At 46.8% G+C, this 26,771-nt stretch overlaps 1 protein-coding gene across 2 annotated transcripts in view; it reads right to left on the reverse strand.

The window, feature by feature from the left end:
- The window catches only part of TNR (tenascin R), a 486,177-nt gene that overhangs the window by 60,478 nt on the left and 398,928 nt on the right, over nucleotides 1-26,771 (reverse strand). For both annotated transcript variants that reach the window (XM_027975894.3, XM_027975895.2), the window contains 2 exons: nucleotides 21,907-22,176; nucleotides 15,541-15,726 (listed from right to left, as the gene is read on the reverse strand). In XM_027975894.3, the coding sequence (XP_027831695.1) occupies nucleotides 15,541-15,726; nucleotides 21,907-22,176 (456 nt within the window). The remainder of the gene's footprint in view (nucleotides 1-15,540; nucleotides 15,727-21,906; nucleotides 22,177-26,771) is intronic.

A 26,771-nucleotide genomic window follows, 5' to 3' on the forward strand; every position in this document is an offset into this window, starting at 1 on the left:
TGGCTTGTGGTCTCATAATCCATCTTGAAAGTCAGAGGTATAACATTTTTTCAAATCGGTTTTTTCTCTGAGCTCTTCTTCCATGATTCCATCTTCTACTCTGATCTCTTTGCATCCTTTTAAGAAGGATCCTTGAGATTACACTGGTCTTGATTAGCATGGGATAGTCTCCCCATCTTAAGACCCTTAACCTAATTACATCTATACTTCCTTTTGTCAGTGTAAGATGACATAGTCACACATTCCAGGGATTACAATGTGGACATCTTTGGGGGCCTTTATTCTAGCACCAAACTAGCATCAAACTCACCCTCATTTATTAAGACTGAAATTGTAAAAAAAAAAAAAATACAACAAGATCAAATCATCATCTGTGGGTCCCTTGCTGTCAGTCTGAAGCCTTTTGGGTCTCTCTCTGTGTAGGCTCAACTAGAACCAAGATTGATGATCATGCTGTTCTGCATTTGTATAATAACATTTGTTCTTTTCAAGCTACCTGTTTTTTGAAAAAAAAAAAAATATTTTGTAGGAATACAGTTGCTTTACACTGTGTGTTAGTTTCTGTGCACAGCAAAGTGAGTCAGCTGTATGTATACATATACATATATTCCATCTTTTCTGGATTTCTTCCCATTTAGGTTCCTCAGTGCTCTGGTGATCTGACTGTGTTTTGATTGTTACCACCACCTTATGAGGAATGTGAGACGGGGAGTCTTTTCCCCATCTGCATTAGTTTCCCTCATGACTAGTCATCTCCCAAAGGCTCCATCTCCTACTATCACCACACTGGAATGAGGATTGCAGTAGATGAATTTTGGGGGGACACAAACATTTTGGGCTTCCCTCGTGGCTCAGTCAGTAAAGAATCCTCCTGCAATGTGGGAGACCTGGGTGGCCGCCATGACAAAGGATCACAGACTTGGCTTAAAACAACAGAAATGTATCATCTCCCAGTTCTGGTGTCTAGAGGGCCAAATCAAGGTGTTGGGAGACCCATGCTCCTTGCAAAGGCTTTAAACGGGGAATATTCTCGGCTCTTCCTAGCTCCCAGGAGCTGCTGGGACTCCTTGGTGGTGCACCTTGGCTTACCAGCTGCATCACTCCAGTCTCCACCTCTGCTGGCCCACGGTGTCTTTGTCTGCTTAGGCTGCTATGGGCTGGTGACTCAAACAATAAACATGTGTTTCTCACAGTTCTGGATGCTAAAAAGTTCAAGATCAAGGCACCAGCAGATTTGATGTCTGGTGAGCTCCTGCTTCCTGGTTCATAGACCATCTTCTCGCTGTGTTCTCATACAGCAAAAAAAGCAAGACAACTCTCTGAAGTCTCTTTTACAAGATCACTAGTCCCATTCATGAGGACTCTACCCTCATGACCTAGCCATCTCTCAAAGGCTCCATCTTCTAATACCATCACACTGGAATGAGGATTACAATAGACGAATTGTGGGGGGAACACAAACATTTCAGACCTCCCTGGTGGCTCAGGTGGTAAAGAATCTGCCTGCAATGTGGGAGACCTGGGGTCAATCCATGGGTTGGGAAGATCTCCTGGAGGAGGCCATGGCAACCCACTGCAGTCTTCTTGCCTGGAGAATCCCCAAGGTCAGAGGAGCCTGGCGGGCTTCAGTCCAAAGGGTCACAAAAGAGTCGGACATGACTGAGCAAATAAGCACACACACAAGGCAAAGAGTAAGTCTGTGACCAGTTGGAGATGACCCTTGGCTTCTGGCCTCAGGGGTCAGGGCTTTCAGGACTGAATGCCTTACTCTTCCCTTCAGTTCCTCCCCTCCCCAGAGCAGTTGTGACCTCCCAGGAGCCTTGAAGGAAGAGGGACGATTTCGACAGGAAATGCATTGAGCAACCCTTCCTTAACAAGGGCTTGGTTTGAGGAAGGCGAATGCTGTGTGGGAGCCAGAGGGTTCTGCACTCCCTCCTCAGTGTGATTTTAGTACAGCCTGGGCAGTGAGCCCCTCCATGCCTGGGTAAGGCAGAACCTACCAGGCCTTACTGACCAGGCTCTCGGGTCAGAATGTGTTAGAATCAGCCCCTTTTTCCCTCTTCTCAAACCAGCTCCAGTCAGTTCCTTACCTTTAGTTCTTTCTTTCTCTAAAGTGTCAACATTAGTGGTCCATTGGTTAAGAATTGCCTTCCAATGCAGGGGATGTGGGTTCGATCCCTGGTTGGGGAACTATGATCCCACATGCCAATCGGGAACTGAGCCTGTGAGTCACAACTACTGAGCCCACGCACTCCAGAGCCCACACACCACAACTAGACAGAAACCTGCTCACTGCCAACAGAAGATCCCACGTGAAGCAGCAGAGATCCTGCATGCCACAACTAAGGCCTGGCTCAGTCAAACAGAAAAAATAAATAGTTAAAAAAATAAAGTGTCAACACTGGTGGAGGTGAACTTTGAAGTCTGCTGGACATTAATATTCAGGTTCTGCCACTTTCTATTAGGTTGGTTCAAATGTAATTGCGGTAGTTTTGCACTGTGAATTTTAAATCATTGTAACTCATTTCAAACACATTTTTATTAATTAAAATAGGAACCATTACAATTAACACAATTTTTCCAATGAGAAATAAGCTTGCTTATTCCTATAGTGTTAAAATCCATGCTTCAGGATTTAACAAACTCTTGGGAAGCATCTTCTGTCTCCTGGTGGTCGTGGAAGTGTTTTCCCTGAAAACAGTTGTCCAGATGCTTGAAGAAGTGGTAGTTGGTTGGCGAGCGGTGACGTGAATACGGTGGATGAGGCAAAACTTTGTAGCCCAATTCGTTCAACTTTTGAAGTGCTGGTTGTGTGACCTGTGGCTGGCATTGTTGTGGAGAAGAACTGGGCCCTTTCTGTTGACCAGTGCCAGCTGCAGGCATTGCAGTTTTCGGTGCATCTCATCAATTTGCTGAGCATACTTCTCAGATGTAATGGTCTCACTGGGATTCAGAAAGCTGTAGTGGATCGGACGGGCAGTAGACTACCAAACAGTGCCCATGACCTTTCACTGGCGGAAGTTTTGCTCTGGAAAGTGCTTTAGAACTGCTTAGTCCAACCACTGAGCTAGTCATTGTCAGTTGTCATATAAAATCCACTTTTCATCACATATCACAATCCGATCAAGTAATGGTTCCTTGTTGCACAGAATAAGAGAAGATGACACTTCCAAATGACATTTTTTTTTAAACTTTTGGTCAGCTCAGGAGGCATCCACTTATTGAACTTTTTCACCTTTTCAATTTGTTTCAAATGCTGAACGACCATAGAGTGGTCGACGTTGAGTTCTCCGGAAACTCCTCACGTAGTTGTAAGAGGGTCAGCTTTGATGATTGCTCTCAATTGTTGTCAACTTCTGATGGCCAGCCACTATGTTCCTCATCTTCAAAGCTCTCATCTTCTTTGCAAAACTTCTTCAACCACCACTGCACTGTACGTGCATTAGCAGTTCCTGAGCCAAATGGATTGTTGATATTGGAATTTATCTCTGCTGCTTTACAACCCGTTTTGAACTCAAATAAGAAAATCACTTAAATTTGATTTTTGTCTAATATCACTTCCATAGTGTAAAATACATATAAAATACACAGCAAGTAATGTCATTAGCAAGAAACCTAAAGTGAGAAATATGCATTAAAATGATGTATAACATAACCACATTTATTTAAGAATGTATTCCAATATTCAATGGCAAACTCCAACAATGCAAAACCTCAATACTTTTGCACCAACTGAACATACTTGTGTAACTTTGATTCCTTCATGTCTTTGAGCTTTATTGTCTGTAGAATGGTAAGAGTAATAGTGTCTATCTCAGAGGGTCCTGGGGATTAAATGAGCCAATGTAGAGAAAGTATAGTACATGCTGCATCGTAAGAGTAGCCTGTAGCATTATTACCTTGCTCAGGGAACTATTCTAGAATTTTGAGTCATTTTTTGGTGAGCCCCAGACAGGTACAGGTTGGTCCTCAGCGCACCTGTTGTCAGTTTGCTGAAGCTTAGCCCACTGACTCTGATGAAACCAGGGATTTAGGGAGTTCAGGTGTCAGCAAGGAGCTGGCCCCTGGCTGGGCTGGTACCTGGCACTGGATTGAGTTGGGCTATTGCAACACCCCCAGATCCGTTCAAAGCACATATTTATCTCCACCAGTATGTTCGGCAAGTCCCAGGTACATACTTGGCTGGAGAAATTAGATTACCTTTGGGACATAAACTACTCTCAGACAACTGATTGAGACCTTCAATTGCCTATAACGAAGTAGAAATTTTCCAACGTAGATGGAGGGTGACAGATTGAGGAAGGAAGACAGAAATTATATGTTGCCAAACGGATCCAGCATGTACCGATTTCATCTGAGTTTCTTATTTATGAAGCTTAAATGAAATGTTCAATAATTTACAACAGAATCATCTTCTCCCAGAAAAGTGCAGAGTAGAATTTAAAGTGCTCTCTTTCCTAGCTTTCTGTCTAGGGGATGGGGAAGTGGGACTCGCTTATAGGCTCCTGCCTGCTGCTTTTCTTTGATTTTCAGCAGCTTTCTTCCTGTGCTACAAGTGAATTGTTGCTCTTTGCCAGCAGGTAAAATACACTTTCTGCTGGAAAAGGAAATGCGTACCCAAGGCATAGAGGGTACACTTATATATCAGCACTTGGAAGACTCCTAGGGATTTCTCACTTTTTAAAGACTCCATTGCTCTCTGTCAATGCTCCCTTTATCTTTCTGTCCAACTCCTGCAAGTAGCAGCATATGAATGGCTCTGCTCCCTTTTTAACAGTAGCTCAGAAAATTCATCCCATGGGAAACCACCACTCTCCATCCCTTATAGAACTTCATTGGTTCAACTCAGAGGATGACACTTCTCTCAACTCTTTCCCTGCATATCCATTGTTCTTTGAACATGCAAAGCACACAGTTCATGCACTCAACAAACATGACTGAAGGTCTCCTTTGCACTGGGCACAGGGTTGTGTACTTGATACAAGGGTGAGCGGAATGGAATCACCCTTGTCCTTAAAGATATAAAAAGAAATCTGTACTGAAAAGGAAATTCATTACTTGTTGACCACCCATATATGCCTTGAATATTCATTGGAAGGACTGATGCCAAAGCTGAAGCTTCAATACTTTGGTCACCTGATGCAAAGAGCTGACTCATTGGAAAAGGCCCTGATGCTGGGAAAGATTGAAGGAGAGGAGAAGGGGAGGACAGAGGATGAGATGGTTGATTGGCATCATGGGCTCAACAGAGTTTAACTCAATGAGTTGAAGCAAACTCCAGGAGATAGTAAAGGAAAGAGAAGCCTGGTGCGCTGCAGTCCATGGGGGTCTCAAAGAGCCAGATATGATTTAGTGACTGAATAACAAGAATATGCCAAGCACTGAGCTGCAGGCAATGGGTAATCTACAAGAATAATAAAAAAGAAAGAGAGGGAATAAAGGAGGGATAAAAATCGAAAGAGAACTTTGAGTGCCTGGTGGCCAAGAGGTCCATTATTGATTGACTAGTTTCTTAGAGATTCATACATGTTATCTTGTTTTCCACTCTGCTGGGAGGGCATTACTTATGGGTAAACAGAGGACTGGAGAAGTCCATTTCTCAAACCAAGGTCACAATGCTAATACATAACGAAACAGGGTTTGGAATCCAGGTTCACTGTTCTTTCTGATACATCATAGCATGGTCCCTATGAGTCTTACAGGCTAGGAGAGGGAAATGGAGTAAGCAAATTGGAATTTGAAGGTGATTTGGTACCACTCCATGGGAAGCTAAGAAAACAGTTTCAGAGTGGGGATGAAATCAGCATGGGCTGGGCTGGAGTAGCAAGAGAAGACTTTCTAGAGAAGGGACTTGAATTGAATCTTGAAAGCTAGCCAAGATTAGGAAAGGTTGAGGGGCGGAGATATGGAATTCTCCAGTGGGCAGGATGGGGCATGGTGAACAGGAAGAGATTAGAGCTAGAGAGCAGCAACTCGAATTATGAGCTCAATGAGCCCAACTAGCTCAATGAGCAGATTCTCACCTGCACTGCAAGGACTGTGGGTGGGTGATAAAGGCAGGATGACTCACTTCCCTCTGTCTAGGAGACCTGTTCTTCATGCTTCCTGCTGCTGGCAGGAAAGTAGTGGGAGAAGGAGGCCTAAGAAACTGAGATTGCTGTGTCTTTCCAGCAAAAGCATGAATAAGACGCCTGGGGTCTGCAGGCTTGGTTAGGTTCACACGGGCATTCAGAAATATGGAACCTTTCCATCTCTAAATCCCTGTGTTCATCTCCAGAGTATCTGTGAAGTTCAAGCCTACCAAACGGGTTGGGGATTTAGTTTGCTGAAGCATCACTACGAACAAAGCTAGTGGAGGTGATGGAATTCCAGTTGAGCTATTTCAAATCCTGAAAGATGATGCTGTGAAAATGCTGCACTCAACATGCCAGCAAATTTGGAAAACTCAGCAGTGGCCACAGGACTGGAAAAGGTCAGTTTTCATTTTAATCCCAAAGAAAGGCGATACCAAAGAATGTTCAAACTACCTCACAATTGCACTTATCTCGCACACTAGCAAAGTAATTCTCAAAATTCTCCAAGCCAGGCTTCAACAGTACGTGAACTGTGAACTTCTAGATGTTTAAACTGGATTTAGAAAAGGCAGAGAAACCAGAGATCAAATTGCCAACTTCAGTTAGATCATCAAAAAAGCAAGAGAATACCAGTAAAACATCTATTTCTGCTTTATTGACTACGCCAAAGCCTTTGACTGTGTGGGTCACAACAAACTATGGAAAATTCTTAAAGAGGTGGGAATACCAGACCACCTGACCTGCCTCCTGAGAAATCTGTATGTAGATCAAGAAGCCACAGTTAGAAGTGAAAATGGTACAACAGACTGGTTCCAAATCAGGAAAGGAGTATGTCAAGGCTGTATATTGTCACTCTGCTTATTTAATTTATATGCAGAATACATCATGAGAAATGCTGGGCTGGGTAAAGCACAAGCTGGAATCAAGATTGCCAGGAGAAATATCAATAACCTCAGATATACAGATGACACCACCCTATGGCAGAAAGTGAAGAAGAACTAAAAGCCTCTTGATGAAAGAGAAGAGTGAAAAAGTTGGCTTAAAACTCAACATTCAGAAAACTAAGATCATGGCATCTGGTCCCATCAGTTCATGGCAAATAGATGGGGAAACAATGGAAACAGTGAGAGACTTTATTTTGGGGGGCTCCAAAATCACTGTAGATGGTGACTGCAGCCATGAAATTAAAAGACGCTTGCTCCTCGGAGGAAAAGCTATCACCAACCTAGACAGCATATTCAAAAGCAGAGACATTACTTTTCCAACAAAGGTCTGTCTAGTCAAAGCTATAGTTTTTCCAGTAGTCAGGTATGGATGTGAGAGTTGGACTATAAAGAAAGCTGAGTGCTGAAGAATTGATGCTTTTGGACTGTGGTGTTGGAGAAGACTCTTGAGAGTCCCTTGCACTGCAAGGAGATCCAACCAGTCCATCTTAAAGGAAATCAGGCCAGAAAATTCATTGGCAGGACTGATGCTGAACTTGAAACTCCAATATTTTGGCCACCTGATGCAAAGAGCTGACTCATTTGAAAAGACCCTGATGCTGGGAAAGACTGAAGGCAGGAGGAGAAGGGGATGACAAAGGATGAGATGGTTGGATGGCATCACTAACTCTATGGACATAAGCTCTGGGAGTTGGTGATGGACAGGGAAGCCTGGTATGCTGCAGTCCCTGAGGTTGCAAAGAGTCTGACATGCCTGAGGGACTGGACTGAACTGAGTGCACTTAAAAGATGCCTGCCTTTGGAATTCCCTGGCGGTCCAGTGGTTAGGAATCCGCCTGCCAATACAGGGGATGTGGGTTTGATCCCTGACCCGGGAAGATCCAACATGTCCCAGGTACCACAACTACTGAGACAGCACAGCTAAGCCTGTGCACCGCAACTACCGAAGCCCACGCACCCAGAGCCAGTGCTCCACAACAAGAGAAGCCGCCGCAGGGGGAAGCCTGCGTGCTGCTACTAGGGAGCAGCCCCACTCACTGCACGGGAGAACGCCCGCACACAGCAACAAAGACCCAGCACAGCCAAAAATGCATAGATGGTGAAACCAAAACCTTTAAAGGAAAAGAATGACACCTGCCTTTAAGGGAGGGGCAAACCAAGGACCCTGTCCCCAGGGAGTTTGCAGCTCCTCTCTTAGCGTTCCTAACAACCATGCTGCTGCCGCCAAGTCGCTTCAGTGGTGTCCGACTCTGCGACCCCATAGACGGCAGCCCACCAGACTCCCCCGTCCCTGGGATTCTCCAGGCAAGAACACTGGAGTGGGTTGCCATTTCCTTCTCCAGTGCATTAAAGTGAAAAGTGAAAGTGAAGTCGCTCAGTTGTATCCGACTCTTAGTGACCCCACAGACTGCAGCCTACCAGGCTCCTCCATCCACGGGATTTTCCAGGCAAGAGTACTGGAGTGGGGTGCCACTGCCTTCTCCAACAACCATGCTATTATGTTGTTAGTTTTCTCGTTAGTCTCCTCACTATACTCTTAGGTCTCTGGGTCAAGCGACTTGATTTTTTTAATATTTTAAATCAGTGTGTAGTATAGTGAAAAAAATGTATAATGCGGAGAAGCAGCATGGCAGGGCCAACAGTGATGTTTGGAAGACTTCTATGAGAGAATATCTGAGCTGAGTTTGAATGATCAGGGGATATTTGGTTGGGGAAAGGGCATTGCAGGCTGAGGGAATAACATAGGCAAACGTGTATCTGGTAAAAGAATTCATGAAAACCAGGGACCCAGTTTGGGACTTCTCACAGGGAAATCTCCAGCAGGGAATTTCATAGATGGTTTCATGGATGGGGGGATATTTGGAGACAGAGGATCTTCTGGGAACCCCTGAAATCATGCCAGGTAGGCAACAATCTACTTTTTGCTGTTCTGGGTCTAACCTCTCAGGCTTCCCCCTTCTGATCTTGTTGAGGGGAATGGCAGATGCTCCTCAGGGTTCCCTGAATGAGAGAGGCTTTGGAGGACACCTCCCTGATTTGAGGCTGTGGATGATGTTCAAGCATCAAGAGAAGACTCCATGCTGACTTCAAGGAAGGGACTGGTCCTACAAACTTATGTTTAAAACAGAAAATCATCACCAAGGACTGTTCTCATATACAGCTTTTTTGTTGCCAGTGGGATTAATGAGGAACATGGGTCATCACCCTCTGTCCTATAGGAACATCCCACCTGTGGGTCTTTACTGTAAACAAGCATTCCCTGCTGAAGAAGTCAAAGCAGAAACAGAAAAATTCCCAGCTGGCTCGACTCCTGGTCCCCTTGTATCAGCCCTTTAGTGCAAATAGGGAGCAGAGGCCCGTAGGCACCAGCTGTGAGGATGGTGTGGAAGCCTCCACTCTTTCTATCCTTTCTTCTGTTTGGGTCTCTGCAGCCCCTGGGAGGTGGTGCTATGCTCAGAGGGTGCCTTACCAAAGTGACCACTTGGGGTCACTGTGACTTCGCCCAAAGCAGGTTGAGCACCATCTGGCCCCAGCCCCAGGCCCATTGCCCAGCTCCTCCTCCCTAGAAGAGCCTGCAGGGTGTTGAAGGTCTGGCGCTGGGTCTGGGGCTTGTGGCCTGGCATGTCAGGGAGTGCAGGCAGGATGAAGTGAACATCAAGTGCCTCCATCAGCACTGATTTGCCAGCTGGACTCCTTTAAGGGGGTCTCGGGTTTCTCCATGGAAAGTCCTCCTGTGGACAAGCACCTCTAGGAGCCCCTCTTCTCACCACGAGACCTCCACTGGGGCCCCAAGGGAACAAAGTGGGCTCTGGTCGAGGCCTCGCTTTCCTTTCCCCAGCTACCAGAAGCCTGGAGGGCGGCAACTCGCAGGGCCTGACCGGGGCATGCTTGTAGACATCAGCCTTGTGCTAGTGTGCGTGTGTGTGGACGTCGTGTGTGGCTGGCTGCAGGTCTTTGTTTTCTTGCGGTCCCGTGTTACACCATGAGGTCTGTAGGAATCTCCACGCCCCTGGATTTCCTAACCCTGTGGATGATTTTTCTGATTAGCAGTTTGTGGACTGGAGTTCCAGGTGGTTGCCATGCAGAGGCAGCTGGTGAGGAGGTGTCATCAAGAGATGTTCAGGGGCTGCCCCATGGAGACGAGGTGATAGCCAGGTCCCTGGAGCTGGGTTACAGCCTAGGGCTCACATGGCCCTAGGGGCCAGCTCCTTTTGCCCTTCTCTTGACCACAGGGGTCCTCAAATGTGGGCTCCGTGTTCCTGAGGGGGACCAGGCAAGACTCTTCATGGCTGAAGACACCCGGTTCCCCTGTCCACAGAACACTGCAGCCACAGGATTTTCAGAGGGCAGGGTAGTAGAGTCCCTTCAGACACAGGCCAGAGCAGTGTTTATAACCTGCATCAATCTCAGGCAGGGTTTTATTGTTGTTGTTTTGTTTTTTTAACCAAAGTCCAGTCAAACAATGAGGATCTCCTTCCTTCCCCCACCCCCACTTCCTCACTTCCTGCCACTCTCCCTCCACTAGGAGTTTTCTGCATGGTTTATGGTTTGTCACTGCTTTTCAGGAAACAGTGGTGGTGCCAGTCCCTGGCACCAGCTGCCAGTTCTAACCTAGAGGGAAGTCAGTGAGTGGTGAGCCTGTAATGGTATATAACACTCGGGGACCCCTTTGGGACTCCAGGTATGGAACACAGGCCAAGCAGACACAGTCCAGGCTGAGTGTGTGAGTGCTAAGTAGCCTCAGTTGTGTTCAACTCTGCGACCCTACAGACTATAGCCTGGCTCCTCTGTCCATGGGATTCTCTAGGCAAGAATACTAGAGTGGGTTGCCATGCCGTCCTTCAGGGGGTCTTCCCAACCCAGGGATTGAACCCCCATTTCTTATGTCTCCTGCATTGGCAGGAGAGTTCTTTATCACTAGTGCCACCTGGGAAGCCCCACAGGCTGAGAGGCTGAGCCTACAAAAAAAGACTTATCATTAAAGACATAGAAGCTACCAGAGCAGAGAGGAAAATCACTGGAGACATGGAGTCTGTTGTTGAGAAACAAATCCATACTCCAGAGGGAATTTGCTGGGTATTGCCTAGAGAGACCATTGGAGAAGAAAGGTTTGGTATTCTGTGCCCCAGCCTGGCCTCTGCATTGCAAAGGGTAGGGTGGGTTATATGATGGGGGAGGTGGGGTGGGGAGGTGCTGTGAGCTCTCAGTGTGACTCTGAGCCCTGGAGTCAGGAAGGGCCTGTGTTCCACAGTAAAGGGGTAAGAGGTGACTGCAGAGACAAGGGCTTCTTCAAAGAATATCCAATACAGGTGCCATAGAACCTGAGGGGCTTGGAGTCACCTAACTCTGAGAATAAAGGGCATGTGAGTTTGTGCCTGGGAGAGGCCAGGTTGCCAGGGACCCAGGCTGAGCTTTGTAGGGATTAAAAATGATAAAAGGTTAAATGGCTACTGAATGTTTGTTATGTGCCAGTGTTGAGATACATAAATAAATATGATTTCATTGAATCCTCAAAACAACCTGTGAGGTAGAGCTGATGTCCTTCGGGCCCGGAAGCAGAAACACAGAAATTGAAGCAATTTGCCAAAGACACACATCAATGAAGTTGGTCTCAAGCCTAAGTGGGCGATTTCAAAAGCCACGCTCTAGGTATTCCTTTTTATGGCTGAGTAATAGTCCATTGTTATATGCACCACATATTCGTTCCATTCCTTTACATAAAGCTGGTTCACTTTGCTATGCAGTAGAAAGTAACACAACATTGTAAAGCAACTATACTCCAATAAAAATGAATAAAACATAAAAAGGCAGTGATGAAAACCTGGTAATCTAAAAAAGAAGCCATGCTCAAACTGGGTGCTTCTTGCCCATTAATGTGCACACAGGTCCCCAAGGAGCTTTTAAAATGCAGACTCTGATTCTATAGGTCTAGGGGGAGAGGGCTCTGCCCATTGCCACAGGTCCCCCCACACACCCCACTTTAAGAAGCTGGGCATCTGCTCTGTGCCATACTTATACAGGGTGTCATTCCAAACCAGCTCTTAACTCATAGACCTCCTCCTCTGCCTCTTTATTCATCATCATCATTGTCATCATCTGAGTATTGAATACTTTGCTATGTTAGAAGAATGGCCTTAAATTTATTAAGTTCATGATCTCACTAAAGCCCCATCAAATGCTATGAGGCAGGTGGCAACAGTCCCTTTTTACATATGATGAAACAGAGGCTTAGAAAGGTCATGTCAATGGCTCCAAACCACACAGGATGTAGTTGAGCCTAGATATAGAGTCTTAGGACCTCCCTGGTGGCTGAGATGGGAAAGAATTTGCCTGCAATGTAGGAGACCTGGGTTCAGTCCCTGGATTGGGAAGATCCCCTGGAGAAGGGAATGGCTACCCACTCCAATATTCTTGGCTGGAGAATCCCATGGACAGAGGAGCCTGGTGGGCTACAGTCCATGGAATTGCAAAGAGCTGGATGTGACTGTGCAACTAACACACACACACACACACACAGTTTAGAGTCTCGGCTCTTAATGTATCCCATGCAACTGAGCATTCAAATAAAATGGGGCAGGAGAGATGGTACCTTCTGTTATGGTTGCAGTTATTTTTTACTAAGGGATAGGGAGGGTAGGGATAGCAGCGCTGAAGTTTCTAGTCCTTCCTGTGCTTTCTGGCCAGGGAGGAATTGTTTCAGATGAGCCTGGAATTGTCCTTCCCACTGAGCCCAGAGTCCTGTTTTATATATACAAGCAAATAACTTGCTGGGAACCAAAAACAAACAAATTGAACAACAACAACAACAAAAATCCCAAAACAAGTCTTGGGAGCTGAAAAACTCTCCTTTTTAGCATCCAGGTAGCACAATGAGGGAGAAAACAGAACTATTAAGAGCTGGGATCAAACTTCTCCCTCTTTTTGCCTTGCCTCCAGCAGGGTCCTTCCTTCTCTTTCCCTAGACACCACAGTAAGAGCGCCAGTGATCCTTATAATCGGTATCTCAGCAAGTACAGACATACTTGATTTCCTTACATGCCTATAATCCCTTTTTAAATCACATAAGGCTATTTGCCTTTATAAATCTTCCCAGCAGTGAGCTCCCTGGGATAATTATATGTAATATATATTTATAGTTTTATTTCATAAGCCCAACTCAAATAAAAAAACCAACATCTCTGAGCTCACTCCTCGATAATAATCTTCCCATTCCTTGGAAGTCTGCAACATTTAAATTTTGACCCTTCCTTCACTGTTGCTTCTTTAGTAAGAGCAGCTGTGAAAATGGATGGGAGCTTTTGACTAGGCGTCACAACTGCCTTTCATGGCTGCCTTGCTAGTTTTGGGGACACGGGCAAGCTTCCAAACTCTCTGAGCCTCAGTTTCCTTATCTGTAAAATGGGGATGATGACTGGGGTGGCTGTAATGTGATGGCTGACAGCTGTGGCACCTTAGTTGACTGATATGGCAGGCAATATTTTTGTTCCCATGTCCCTCATGAGTCTTGTTGTTGTGAAGATGAAATAAGCTAAAACTATGTGAAGGTCCCTGGAATAACAGATGACCAATGAATGTAGGATCTTCTTTTTTTCCACTAATGGGAAATAATAGCTAGGATGTGAGTGAGTTCTTGTCTATATCCCGTGATTTTATAGTGTATCCTCCAGCCGAACATCAAGCCATCATCTTTGTAAAGCTGCTAATTGCCAAAGCAGCCTGTGGCTCTGGGCAGGGATATGCTATGCCTAGAACCAGTTCCCTCTTGTATCATTGCAGGTTTTTTTGTTTAGCTGAATTTTTGTGCATGTCTCCAGCTCTCTGGAAAGGCCCTATGCCAGCTGGTCTGTTCCTGCTATGTTTAATTCACCCCCATTAACCTGCTTGGTCAGCATATCTTTCCATCTCTTTTCTGTGTTTTCAGGAGTGCGTCTGTCTGGAAAAAGCATTTATTATGTTTACTTTAACTAGCCTCATTTGGCAAGGCGGTCTGGGATTTCAGTTCAGGAGGAAAACAGCTTTGATTATCCTGCCCTTGTTTACTCTATGCACTCTTTGCTGTGGATCCCTGGTCTACCGAGATGACAAATGCTTTTGCAAGAAGCCAAGACACAGGATAAACAAAGTCTCTGTCAGCACCCCACCAGCCTCTGGTCCATGGCTGTTTTGCACAGTCTCCATCTAAAAACTGTACCCCCATTTCCAGCCATCTACCTTTCAGCAATGCCTAGCAGGTAGGTTTTCCTGGATGGGTGTGTCTAAGGCCCAGGAAGAGCACTAGTTGGGCTCCACAACCACATGGGGACACAGAATGCTCCTCAGCTAAGCATCACGGTGACCTGGGGCATCGTGTTAGTTCACACCACTGTTATCGCTCCCTTTGACTCCAAACAGCCTCCTGACCACTGTCTGCCTCTGACCTTGCCCTCCTCCTGTCTGATTTCCACTGTAGCTGTACAGATCTGCACTGCATCACCTATGTAAGACCTTTCAACAACTCCTCACTCACACTCTTTACAGGATGCAGAAGGCATGACCAGGCTCTTAATTTGTCAGCTTATCACTGGCTTCTTGTAGCCTGTGTGCAGTTGCTCTCATTCATGCATGCACACATTTATCCATTCATTCTCCACTTATCCAGATTTATCCATTCATTCTCCACTTATCCAGATTTATCCATTCATTCTCCACTTATCCAGATTTATCCATTCATTCTCCACTTGTCCAGGACCTAGTAAGTGCTAGATGTTGTCTAGATGCTGGGGAATCATGGTGATCAAAACCAGACATGAGCCCCCTTTCACAGAGCTTCAGTCTAAGCTGGAGATTAACAACCCAATAATCATACCCACAAGCGCACAAGGATACCTTGAGAAGTGCTGTGAGGTGAGGGGTTACCAGGCTAGGCAGGATGACTTGACCTCACCTGGGAACCAGCCAGGGTTCCAGAGAAGTGACAGGTGAACTGAGAGCTGGAAGGGAACCTGCCATCATGAGGTGAAGAGAGTTGTGGGGGGAGAGAGCCTGATAAGCAGAGGGAATGGCATGTGCCAAGCCCTGGGGCAGGAGGGTGTTTGAGGAACTAAAACAAGTAGGCCTGTGGGCCTGGAACACTGGGAGCACCAGGAGGTATGGGAGATGGAGGAGACTGGAGAAGACGGTGGGGAACTCAGGCCATGGGAGGGTTTGGAGTTAATCACAAAAGCAACTGAAGTCCTTGAGATGGATGCACAATAGGATGGCATAGTTAGAAATGTACTTTGAAAAGATCACTGATGGAGTGAAGAGGACAGTGGAGGGGCCAGGAGAGAATGGGGGGTTATTGCAGTGGTGGAGACAAGAAGTGATAGTAGCTTAGACCAGGGGATGGCAGTGCAATGGAGAACAGCAGATACATGCCATAGGTACTTGGTGGGTTAAATCAGAGGGATTTGGCAGTGGTTGGATGTGGGCCTGCAGGGCTGGGGAGAGCGCTGGGAGGAGCTCAGGAACTGCCGTGCTCCCGGGAGCCAGGGCTTACTCACCAGTGAGTGTGGCTCTGCTGGTTGGTCCAATGCTTTTAGGGACCAGCAGCTCATGGTACTGCTCGCCCGCCAAAGTGCTGTACTCAACCTTGTACTCTTGAACCTCTGCTTCACTGTTGTCCCACTCGAGGTCAAGGCTGGTTGCTGTGCGGGAACCAACCCGCAGGTTCTTGGGGGCATCGATCTCTTAAGAAAAAAGAGACACCACCGACATCACACAGGATAATGTGTACTTGCCGTGCACCTTGAACTCGAATAGGCTCTGCAGTGACAGCCCACATCTCACCCTCTGCCTTTTGTTTGCGCGAACCCCAGGCGATGCCCCTTAGCTTTTGGTCTGCCAGGTTGGCCATGACAGATTCCATGGGCAGGCTGGAGAGTTTTATTTGGTAGTTAGACATCAATACACTTTACACGTCCCCCAATCCCATTCAGGAGTTCTAGTGGTGTTCTAGAAATTCAAAAATGAACTAGTTAGTATCATAAGCCTGAGATTAAGGGAATTCCTGGAAGGAGGAAATCAGAGATGGCACCCGATTGAGATGAAGGAGTGTAATTTCATAGCTGATCACCAAGCAACAAATCAGAGGACTGGCTGCAAGATTTTGAAGTATAAGATGTCTTCCCTTGGATTTACTTGCATAGACATGCTGAAAGGTTTGCACAGCGAGAGGGGATGTGATATAGTGGAAATCAGTCAGCTTTGGAGTCAGGTCTCAGTTTGATCCCCACTTCTAATTCTAAATGTAATGGGACCATAGGCAAGTCTTCATCTGGCTAGGCCTTGATGGTCACATCTGTAAGATGGGCTAACAATACTGCTTTTCTAGTTGTAAAGATGGGACAATGCATGTGGAAGTGTACAGTTTGGGGACTGGTACAAAATTAGGTGTCCATGCCCTGGGTTGACTTAATGGTGCTTCCACAATTCTCCCTGAGATCTAACAATCTGGCACCCCCATGCCTGCTCCCTGGAGTTCCAAGAACTCCACAGTAATGAAAAGACCTCTGGCGTTGGTGTCTCTCCCTCAACTGTGGGGGGCTGGTTCTCTCTCCCAGGACTGGTCATTCTGGCAGGCTTATTTGAGCAGAAACAGCATAAAACAACTTACAGGGTAAGAAGGTGCTGTCTTGACAAACTGTCACTTGAAAAGTTCTAAATAGGTCTTGACTTTGAGACTTGAATTTAACTTTGGAGTGGACCAGCCATTTGTTCTGGGAAAACCTCAAGTGGACTGTTTTACTTTGTAAATGCCAGGCAAGTCTCCACCGATTGTTCTTTTGGAAGATGGGACGTTGTGAATCGGTCTGAGCGCAGCTGCTGCAGAGTGAGAAGTGTTCTGTTTAGGGATGTAAATTGGGTGAATCTCTTAGCAGATTTATGCCTCTGCAGCTTATTTTTCTGAGAAATGTTTCCTTACTCAGTGTGGGTTTAGCATGTGGGAAACCGTGCATTCTGCACGTGCTGTGTGTGTAATTTCTCCAGAAATTGTGTGGAGAGAGGAGCTTGAGTAGAGGGGCATGTGGGAGGAATACTCTGGACTGCAGGTCCCTAAATCTCACATCCCTCAATCTTTCTGGGGATGGGGAGGAGTGTGGGGGAAGAGAGGCTGGCAAACGACTGGGTGGGGCTTAGGGGTGTGGTCTGAATGGAACTGGAGCAAAAAAAAAAAAAAATCACTTAGGTTCCAGGTTGAGTCTCCTATTTACCTACTGCTCTTCACAACTAAAGACCTTGGAAATGGTAGACTGTAGTTTTTTGGAAATGGTAAACTGTGGTTTTCTTTGCTGCATTTTTTGGGGCCTTAGGTTCTATGCCCTGTGGGCAGGCAGCGGTGTTTCTTCTGAAGGGACTGGACATTTCCAATGTCAGTGATCCCCAAAGAGATCAGTCCTGGGAATGAGAACTGGAGAAGGGGGGTGTCTTAGGACTAGGGTGGAGTGAAATGGTTTGCTCCCCCTAGGTCTTGGAGCCTGACCTCCAGGAGGGCCAGCTGAAGGGCCCCCTGGCAAGTGGGAGCTGGGCTGGCCTCTGCAACACTCCAGCAAGCCAGGGGCAAGGCAAAATCAGATGCCCAGTGGCGGCCCTGGGGAGGGGCTGGGACTGTGGACTCTCAACTTGAAACATAAATTAGATCAAGCACTTCGGCTGAAAATTTTCCATTGTTTCCTACTACAAGTTCCTAATGGTAGCACCCCATTAGTTGGTGATGGACAGGGAAGCCTGGCATGCTGCAGTCCATGGGGTCGCAAAGAGTTGGACACGACTGAGTGACTGAACTGAACTTCAAGGTGGCCCACAGGGCTCGGCATGGTCAGGCCCTGCCTGCTTCTCAGGCGGCACCTTGGAGCATTCTTCCCTTATTCATTGTGCTCCAGCTGAACTGCCTTTTTCCTACTCCTGACTCATTCAAGCGTATTCTCACCTCTGGGCTCTGCACTGACTGCTGCTTTTGCCGAGAATGCTCTTCCCAGACCCTCACACGGCTGAGGTCACTTTGCCGTTGGTGTTTAGTCACTAAGTCGTGTCTGACTCTTTGGCAACCCCGTGGACTGTAGCCCACCAGGCTCCTCTGTCTATGGGATTTCCCAGGCAAGAATACTGGAGTGGGTTGCCATTTCCTTCTCCAGGGGATTGAACCTGAGCCTGTCAGGCAGATTCTTTACCACCGAGCCACCTGGGAAGCCCATATGAGGTCACTTAGGTCTTGATTCAAACCTCAGCCCCTCAGAGAGACTTTTCTGACTACTCCCTCTGTATCATTAATTTCATTTTTTAGCATGGTCCTCATAATTGAGACGGTCCCATATATTCCTTTTTTTCCCCTTGTCCAGTTCCCCTCGCTGGAATATAACTCACATGAACTGGGATCTTGTCTGTCTTGTTTATTCTACAGCCTTCCTGCCTAGGACAGTGCTTGGCACCTCTAGGTGTTCTTTAAACACAAGTGAAACAAATACTGTCCATTCTCTGTCTTGTCTATTCCTTCAAAACCATCGAGAAAGTCTTGTTAAATATTCTGGCTGGGGACTGTGAGGATGCTCAGGGTGAGGGCGTGCAGGAAGAGCAACAGCTTTGACTGAGGGCAGCTGGTCCTGGCTGGCTGACAAGCACCATCAGGGTTGAACTTGCGGAGGCATTTCCTGGGGAATCCCAGAGCATTCTCCCTGCCCAGCAGGTGGGAGCTCCAACTGTTGTGGGGCCTTTGAATGAGTTTCCAGAACTGCTGCAACCAAGGGCCACAGTCTGGTTGGGCTTACACAATAGAAACATATTGTCTCACACACTGGAAGTCTGAGATCAAGGTGTTGGCTCCCTTCTGAGGGCTGTGAGGGAGAATCTGAGGGCTGTGAGGAAGCATCCACCAGAAGAGGAGCTTCCCTGGTGGTCCAGAGTTTAAGACTTCCCCTTCCAATACAGGGGGGATGGGGTTCGATCCCTGATCTGGAAGCCAAGTACATGTCTTGTAGCCAAAACACCAAAACATAAAACAGAAGCAATATTGTAATGTGCCTTCTTACTTAGACATGTCTGACTCTTAGCGACCCCATGGACTGTAGCTTGCCAGCCTCCTCTGTCCATGGGATTTCCCAGGCAAGAGCACTGGAGTGGGTTGCCATTTCCTTCTCCAGGGGATCTTCCTGGCTCAGGGATCAAACCTGTGTCTCTTGTGTTGCAGGCAGATCCTTTATCTGCTGAGCCATCTGGGAATTTAATAAAAATTTTAAAATGGTTCACATAAAAAAAAAAATCACCAGGAGAGTCCTAGGAATTCCCCTATGAGGGTAATTGCAACCAGAGCTACGTATGGAGAGTGGGGAAGTTCATGAGACTGGCCTCCGGGTCTCCCTGGACCCCTTCTCTCTAACCATTGGCTTTGGTGGGCTTCCATCAATCCCTTCCTTTTTCCGAGCGGCAATAAGACCCAGGCAGATACCCTGCTCACCACTCGGGAAGCAAATCTCTGTTTTAATTGCCTGTGCAATTAGTGCGCTCCTAGTGTCGAAGCCATCACCTGGAAAAGCACTTTGGCTAATTTGAATTTAAGCGGAGTTCTAAAATGACTGAGGGCCCTGCTGTGAGGGTCCAGGCACCATCTCATCATTCAGCACAGCACCTGTCAACTCTGGGCCCTGAGAGCTGGTGAGCAAATCTGTCCACAGCTCCCCGCCCCCATGGCCCCCTCACCCCCCACCCCCTCGAGCAGGGCAGGGCAGGTTGCAGGTACAGGCTGCTGCTGCGTGCAGAAAGCAGGCATCTAACAGCTGCCCATGCACCAAGCAACCAGAAACAGAATCACGCCAAGAACGGAAACGCATGGTGGGGAGTGGGGGCCTCTAGAAGGCAGGATGTAATTGTCTTGATTGAAATTTTCCTGGGCCACCAGCCAGTCCCGCTTCTATCTCGTCAACCTAAACATCAAGAATTCCCTTTTCGTGCTTCCGCCTGAAAGCTCTCGTCTCCTTTTCAGCCTCTTCAAACTCCTTATCTGAGCACAGCCACAAAGAAACCACTTTTCACACAAAAACTATCTCGAAATTGAAAAAGAATGCAGGACTTGTGGCTCTCAGGAGGTCCCACCACCTGAGCAGGCCTTGCTGTGGGGGTGCTAAGGTTGGGGGTGGGCAGGACTGACCTTGAATTCACCAGGAAGGGACCTTGTGTGAGGCTCCGAGCAGCTTTGGCTGAGTGAGGGAAAAGAAGGCAAGAGAAATGGGCAGAATGTAGTTCTTTTGTTCTAAAAATACACAGTCACTGGGGAACCCAACATGTGTTCAGTAGAAAATCAGACCAGGGACCCCTGCTGGGGTGGAGTCTAGCACAGGGGCAGGAGAGAAAGCATGAGAGGGTCTCTTTCAGAATCAACTGTCTTCTCCGTTTCCTCAGTGTTCACACTTGGTCTCTTCAATAGGGAAATCTTCTCCCTAACCCAATGTTTCCTTTGAGGTGGAGGGAAAGCTGTTACAAGATTCCCAGCCTTTTTCTTCCATGGGGAAGATGGACTCGCCTCAATGGTGAGTTTTGTAGTGAGACTGGGCATGACCCTTCTGTTTCCCCTCTCAAGGGAGCCCTCTGCCCGTGGGGATCAGCCTCTGCTTGTTCCTCTGTGCTATAAGCCCTAACCTCAGTAGCCCCCAACTTCTACCACGCGGGGGTCTTGCTCAGACTCACAGGGGCTATCAGTTGGCAAGCCCATTCGACCGTAACACTAAGCTACCTGTTTTAATCTAGGGGATATTTTGGCCTCCATCTGTCTTACTCTTGGCTGTATTTATCAGCTGATTTTAAACACAAGCAGAGGGTAATGGAGCCTCCCGGGAGCCCCTTGGCTGACTTGCCCCATCCTGTAACAGGCTCTTAGGCCACCACTTAATGTGGGATGCTTGAATTAGTGATTCTCCTACTTCATTCTGATGGAAGATGCTGGTTTTAGATCTTACAGATGCCTGCGGTTCCCTTTGATCGCTGTGCCACCTTGGAAGCTGGAAGAGACATTCCTTGACCTGTGACCTCCAGAGGGCAGATAGGCTGAGACACAGAGTCTGGATTAGATAGAGACTCACTCTTGGATCTCAGCCCCCGCTGATCCAGGAAGAGCACTGGCGAGCCTGCATCTGCATGTGCCTGACCTACTTGTCCGCTAGCTGGCCAGCCGGATGGGCTCCAAGAGAGCCAGGGAGCAAGCAGGTCATGAGGTCTGGCCTTTCCTAAGGCTCTTTAAAAGTCCTGACAGCCTTGGGAAGTGGGTGGCCGGTCATCCCAGCTGGGCAGGAGGCACTGACATGGGCTTCATTTAGCCTGCCCTCTGTGGGAGCCAGGTCTATGTTAGCCCTCTTGCAAGTGCTCACAAGGATGAGTAAAGCATTCTCAGGCAGGCCTGCTTCGACACAGATGGGCTTTGCACAACTCCAAGGTGCACCATGGTGCTGGATCTATGGAATCATTACCACTGTTTCCAGCAAATAGCAATAAAGTGTCACCAGGAAGGGTCACTGAACTCTCACAAATTTTCCCTTTTGGTTAGCAATGCGGATGTGTCAGTGACTTCAGGACAAACGTTTCATTTTATAAAGGAGAGATGTGAGACCCGAGGGGAAGAGTTATGTCACAGACCTGGCTGGCAGCAGAAGCAAGACAGGAACCCAGCTCTCCCATCCACATGTGGCCGGTGCTCCTCCGGCCTGTGATGCAACCTCACCGGGACGCCCGGAAACCTCTCGCTTCCCTCTGGCAGTGCACGTGATATTTGTGGATGCAGGCACACACATCATCTCTCTCCCTGGATGCCCCGCCCATGCCCCGACGATACCCGCTGGCGCAGCGCCCTCTCCCCTCCCAAGGCCCGCCCCCACTCGCAGCCTCACCTGTTGTGAACTGGGTGGCGGTGGCCTCGCTCTCGTTGGTTCCGCGCACTGCGCTGACCCACACCTCGTATCGGGAGCCTGGCCGCAGGGCCTGCACCGAGTACTGGCTCAGGGGAGGCTGCAGCCGGAAGGTGGTCTTCCCACCTTCCCCGCCTACCAGGCCGTACTTCAAGAGAATGAAATCGACTTTGGCTCGAGGTGGGGTCCACTCCACGAAGGCCACGGTGTCAGAGACATCTCGAACTTGGATATGCGTGGGCCCATCAATGACTAAATGAGGAAGAGCCGATAGAAAAAAAAAGGTTTGAGAAGTGAGCCTTTGGCTTTAGTAAGCTCTTTCCTTTCCTTTCCTCCTTACATTAGCCTGGTCTGTTAGAGAGAGGATGGGTATTGTTATCCCATTTTACAGATGGGGATAATGAGACAATGAGATGGAATCTCTTTCCTGGGGACACATGGTTTTGCAATGGGTGAAAGGACACTGGATCTCAGGTCCCCTGAGGCTGTGATTTTTTTGAGGGCTGGCACTTCCCAGTTTGGGTGGAGGAAAGGCGCTTAATGGCTTGAGAGGGCCAGCCCTGCTCTGCCAGGAGTTTATGAGACAAAGGACAGAGAACTGTGCTTCTTGGTGTGTGCCCAGCTGTCCAGCCTTCACCTTCTTTGAGCCCCAAGGAAAGATCTATGAATTAGCAGTCCTGTCTAAACATCTGAGACTTCAAACTTGGTTGCCAGTGAGGGCATCATGAATATCCAAAAGATGTCCCTGCTCAGCCATACCAACAGCTCAGTCAACCAGTTGCTAAGATGCTCAAAAAACCAACAGACATTTATATTTGTGTATATGAAATATGCCTTCTGGGGAAACTTGCTCTTCTGTTTAAAAAAAAAAAAGGAACAGCCTCTTGTGGGCTATTTTTTCCCCACTGGTTCTTGCATATTCCTGAGCCAGAGGGCACTGTGTCACACCCAGTCCTTCTGGGCTTCCGGATATACAGCACGTGCCCCCTCACGAGTCCTGGCCCCGGCACCGAGCAGCCAGGGGGAACCACTGTGCGATGGCCTTATCTCAAAAAAACTGGTTGATTTCCTAGGGGGCCCACCATCCATGGTTCTGATATCCACTTAGGGTCCTGTTCGTATTGAATTAAATGATGGTGGAGGTGGGGCAAGGTGAGAGAATGTAGAAGGGAACTAGAAAGGCCTTAGTGAGTAGGGTAGAAAATGGTGTTCTCAGTTCCTCATGGCATGTCGACATGGCTAACATGCCCTCTTTTAATTACTCATTATCTTCTAGAAAGAGCTGACTCTGCTTCCATGTTTTTATTTATTACGAATGACACCCTTCTAGCTGGGGCTGATTAATGTTAATATTAATATTCTTCAAGGATTAGGAACTGGAACCACAGGCTCTGGCTCTCTGAATAGTTGGTGAGCCAGGACTAGTGTGGCCATTCTCTACCATCCTCACACATAAATAGAAAACATCTGATCTGGATGGAGCAGGGAGGGAGAGAGAGGGAAAGAGAGAGAGAGAAAAGGGGGAAAGAGAGGGAGGGAGAGACAGAGAGGAAGGGGGAGGGAAGAAGGCAAAGGGGAAAATGTGATTTATAGTAAATACATATATGGTCTTCCCTTATTACAGAGCTCCTAAAATCCTTGCTGTTTTCTAAGTGATCAAAGTGGTAAAGTTGTCTCTTGTTGAATGGACTTGTGGACACAGCAGGGGTGAAAGGGTGGGGCAAATTGAGAGGGTAGCATTGACATATATACACTGCCATGTGTAAAACAGACAGCCCCTGGGAAGCAGCTGGATAGCACAGGGAGCCCAGGCTGGTGCTCTGTGATGACCTAGAGGAGCTAGGAGGGAGGTGCAAGAGGGACGGGATATATATATAGTTATGACTGATTCCCATTTTTGTATGGCAGAAACCAGCACTACATTATAAAGCAATTATCCTCCAGTTAAAAAAAAGAAAGAAAGAAACATGATCAAGCTTTCCCTATTAAAAACACACACACACACCAATTTCCTTTTCCTCTCTGTAAAAAAGTTGTCTGTCTCTTGTTATGTTAATGAATCAAGGTTTGAAGCTTGTTGTCAAGGGACCCAACTAGGTGATTAGAGGGTTGGAACTTTCAGTCTCACTCCTGACATCTGGTCAGTCCATCACTCGTGCTCAAGTAATGAAGCTTCCATAAAACCCTGAAAGGATTGGGTTCGGAGAGCTCCCAGTTTAGGGAACCAGAATGCTTCCATGTGCCGCTATGACAGGACCCCAGTTCCATGGGGGCAGAAGCTCCTTTGTTCAGGACCTCTCCTGTGTATCTCTTCATATGGCTGTTGATTTGTGTCCTTAAATATCCTTTGTGATAAACCAGTAATTTGGTGAGAACATGGGTTTCCCGAGTTCAGTGAGCTGCTCTAGCAAATTGATGAAACCCAGAGAGAGGGTTGGTAGAACCTCTAATCTGTAGGCGGTCAGTCAGAAGGACAGATGACAACACCTGGGTTTGTGATTGGCATCTGAAGTGGAGGATGGTCTTAAAGGAGTGAACCTTCAACCTGTGGAGTCTGATGCTCTCAGATGGCAGATGGTGTCAGAACTGAGTTGAATGGTAGGATACGTAGCTGGTAAACAGAGAATTGCTTGGTGTGGGAGATCCCTCCCTCAAACACACACACACTGGAACTGGGTGCAGAATTTTAGGTGCAAAATAAGAGAGAGAAGCAGAAATGAGTGACCATGTGGCACTTCTAGAAAGATACAGAGAATAACTTGATTCTTGACTTTCCATTTCCTGGTTCAAGTCTTCTGTGAGACTCAGATGCATTTCAGGCCCTGGGGTTCCATGAGATACTCTGTGTCCTTCCAGTAAATTCTCTTTTTTCTTCAGCTACTTTATGACCATTTTTCTTCTATATTACCAGTGTGTCTTGACTAAGATTGTTTTTTTTTTAAACAATCCACACCGGATCACAATCTCGATTATCTCCAGGATGGAGTGTCCCCCTCAGGACTGTCTCAGCCTGACTTTGAGCCTCTCAGTCTTTCTGAGTTGGACCTTTCCCTGGGCACCCCACCCTCTTTGAGGGTCTAGCCTAGTCCTGCTCTCTATTAAACAGCTTGGGATTTGGGGTCTGGCACCAGCCAAAATAAAAATCACCAGATCATTTGGTTTTGGTGCCATCTGGTTTGGAGTTAAAATGTTCTGTTTTTCATATTTGGAGTAGTGATGAGATCTAACAGAACCCATCCAGATGTTTTCTTTCTTGCATGCTGTATTTCATGGTTTTAGATAACTTGGGCTTTTTTATTTTATTTAATTTAATAATGAGATGGGGGAGATGTTCTCTGAGCAGCTGAATAAGTATAATACCTGAAACATAGTAGACACTCAGTACATGGGTGCTGAGTAAATGAAATAAAGAGATGATTCTCAATAGTCATAAGAAAGAAAAGGAAGCATTTCAATGAACTGGAGCTTCTTGGAAAAAAAAAAAAAAAAGTCACAAAAACTCTAATGACCATGTCAGGCTTTTTCCATCAGCTCTTTAAATCTCCCAATCCTAGTCATAATGATTGCTCATATTAGAGTGTCATTGTGAAGCACCAAGGCCTCTGGCTGCAGGAGGTCTTGTAATTTGAATTCCCAAAATGGCCCGACTGGAAGAAGCCAGTTTGTGTGGCAGACGAGGACTCAGAGCTTTGCAGGAGAGGGTTGGTGTGGATCAGACCTTAGCAGAAGGAAATAAGTAAACAATCGTTTCTTAAAAACAGCAGACGGGGCTGGGAGCCAACCATCTTTTCTGCAGCCACCCTTGGATTTGGCCCTTCAGTTGGCCGCTGGGTAGCCGTGTCCCATTCCGGTCAAGGAGGTATCAGCTTGCTTTCAATTTAGGCCCTAATTTTTAAACAAACACATATTCTCCTCAAAAGGTGAACTGGAATAAATATTTTTCTTTCCATTTCTTTGTGATTCTGTACACAATCCCAAAATATGAACTAGGACATATTTTCCTAATTGAAAAAAAAAAATTTTGGCCTGGCTTTACCACAGATGACAAGATCAGGAGCTTTTCATTTTAATATTAAGAAAATTCCAAATTAAAAAAAAAGACTGCCAATTTTGTCAAAATGTGGTGTAAGTAGAAGCCTAAAGCAGTCTGTCTTTTCTAAGTGTCAGTATTTTGGAAGAAAAGCATCCTACATCTGTGATGTGCTTCTCTGCGTTCTTATGTACCGTCTTCTTCTAGCTTTTTGTTTTCTGCTAATACTTTCTTGGTATCAAGTCTCAGAAATGATTAAGGGACCCTGAAACGTTCCAAATCAGAAGAGGAGAATGAACAATTACCTAACCAACTCTTCAGGGTCCAGCGTAACCTTGGGAAGCAAGACTGGGGGAAAACTCTGGCCACTGGAGAGAGTCCTACAGAGCATGTTTAACTTTATGGCTATAGTTTCTTCTAAAAGATATTTGGATTAGTACAGTGGTTTTAAAGCCTTTTGGGGAAGAAGGGGGTCATATTCTTCTTTTTAAAAGAAGAAAATCTTAAATGATTGTACAAAATATAAAAGAGATGAAAGTGGAACTAACTGCCTTGGTGGGAAGGTGGCAGGGACAGGGAGTGGGAGTAATAAGAGGCTGGGATCTCTACTTCCTCCTTGCCTTGAGGAGCTGTCACGGAACCCTGGGGCTCTAATGAAGCATAATCTGGTGCCACAATAGTTTTAAACCAATGTTTTCTTGACTGAGCACAAACCTCAGCACCTGAGGCTGTTTAGTTTGGATCCAGTTAACAAAGTATGAATCACTAATCCATAAACATGGGCTCATTATATAGTGTTGTGGTTCCCTTTTCTGGC

The sequence above is a fragment of the Ovis aries genome, chromosome 12 (assembly GCF_016772045.2).
Source record: "Ovis aries strain OAR_USU_Benz2616 breed Rambouillet chromosome 12, ARS-UI_Ramb_v3.0, whole genome shotgun sequence".
NCBI classification, from domain to species: Eukaryota; Metazoa; Chordata; class Mammalia; order Artiodactyla; family Bovidae; genus Ovis; species Ovis aries.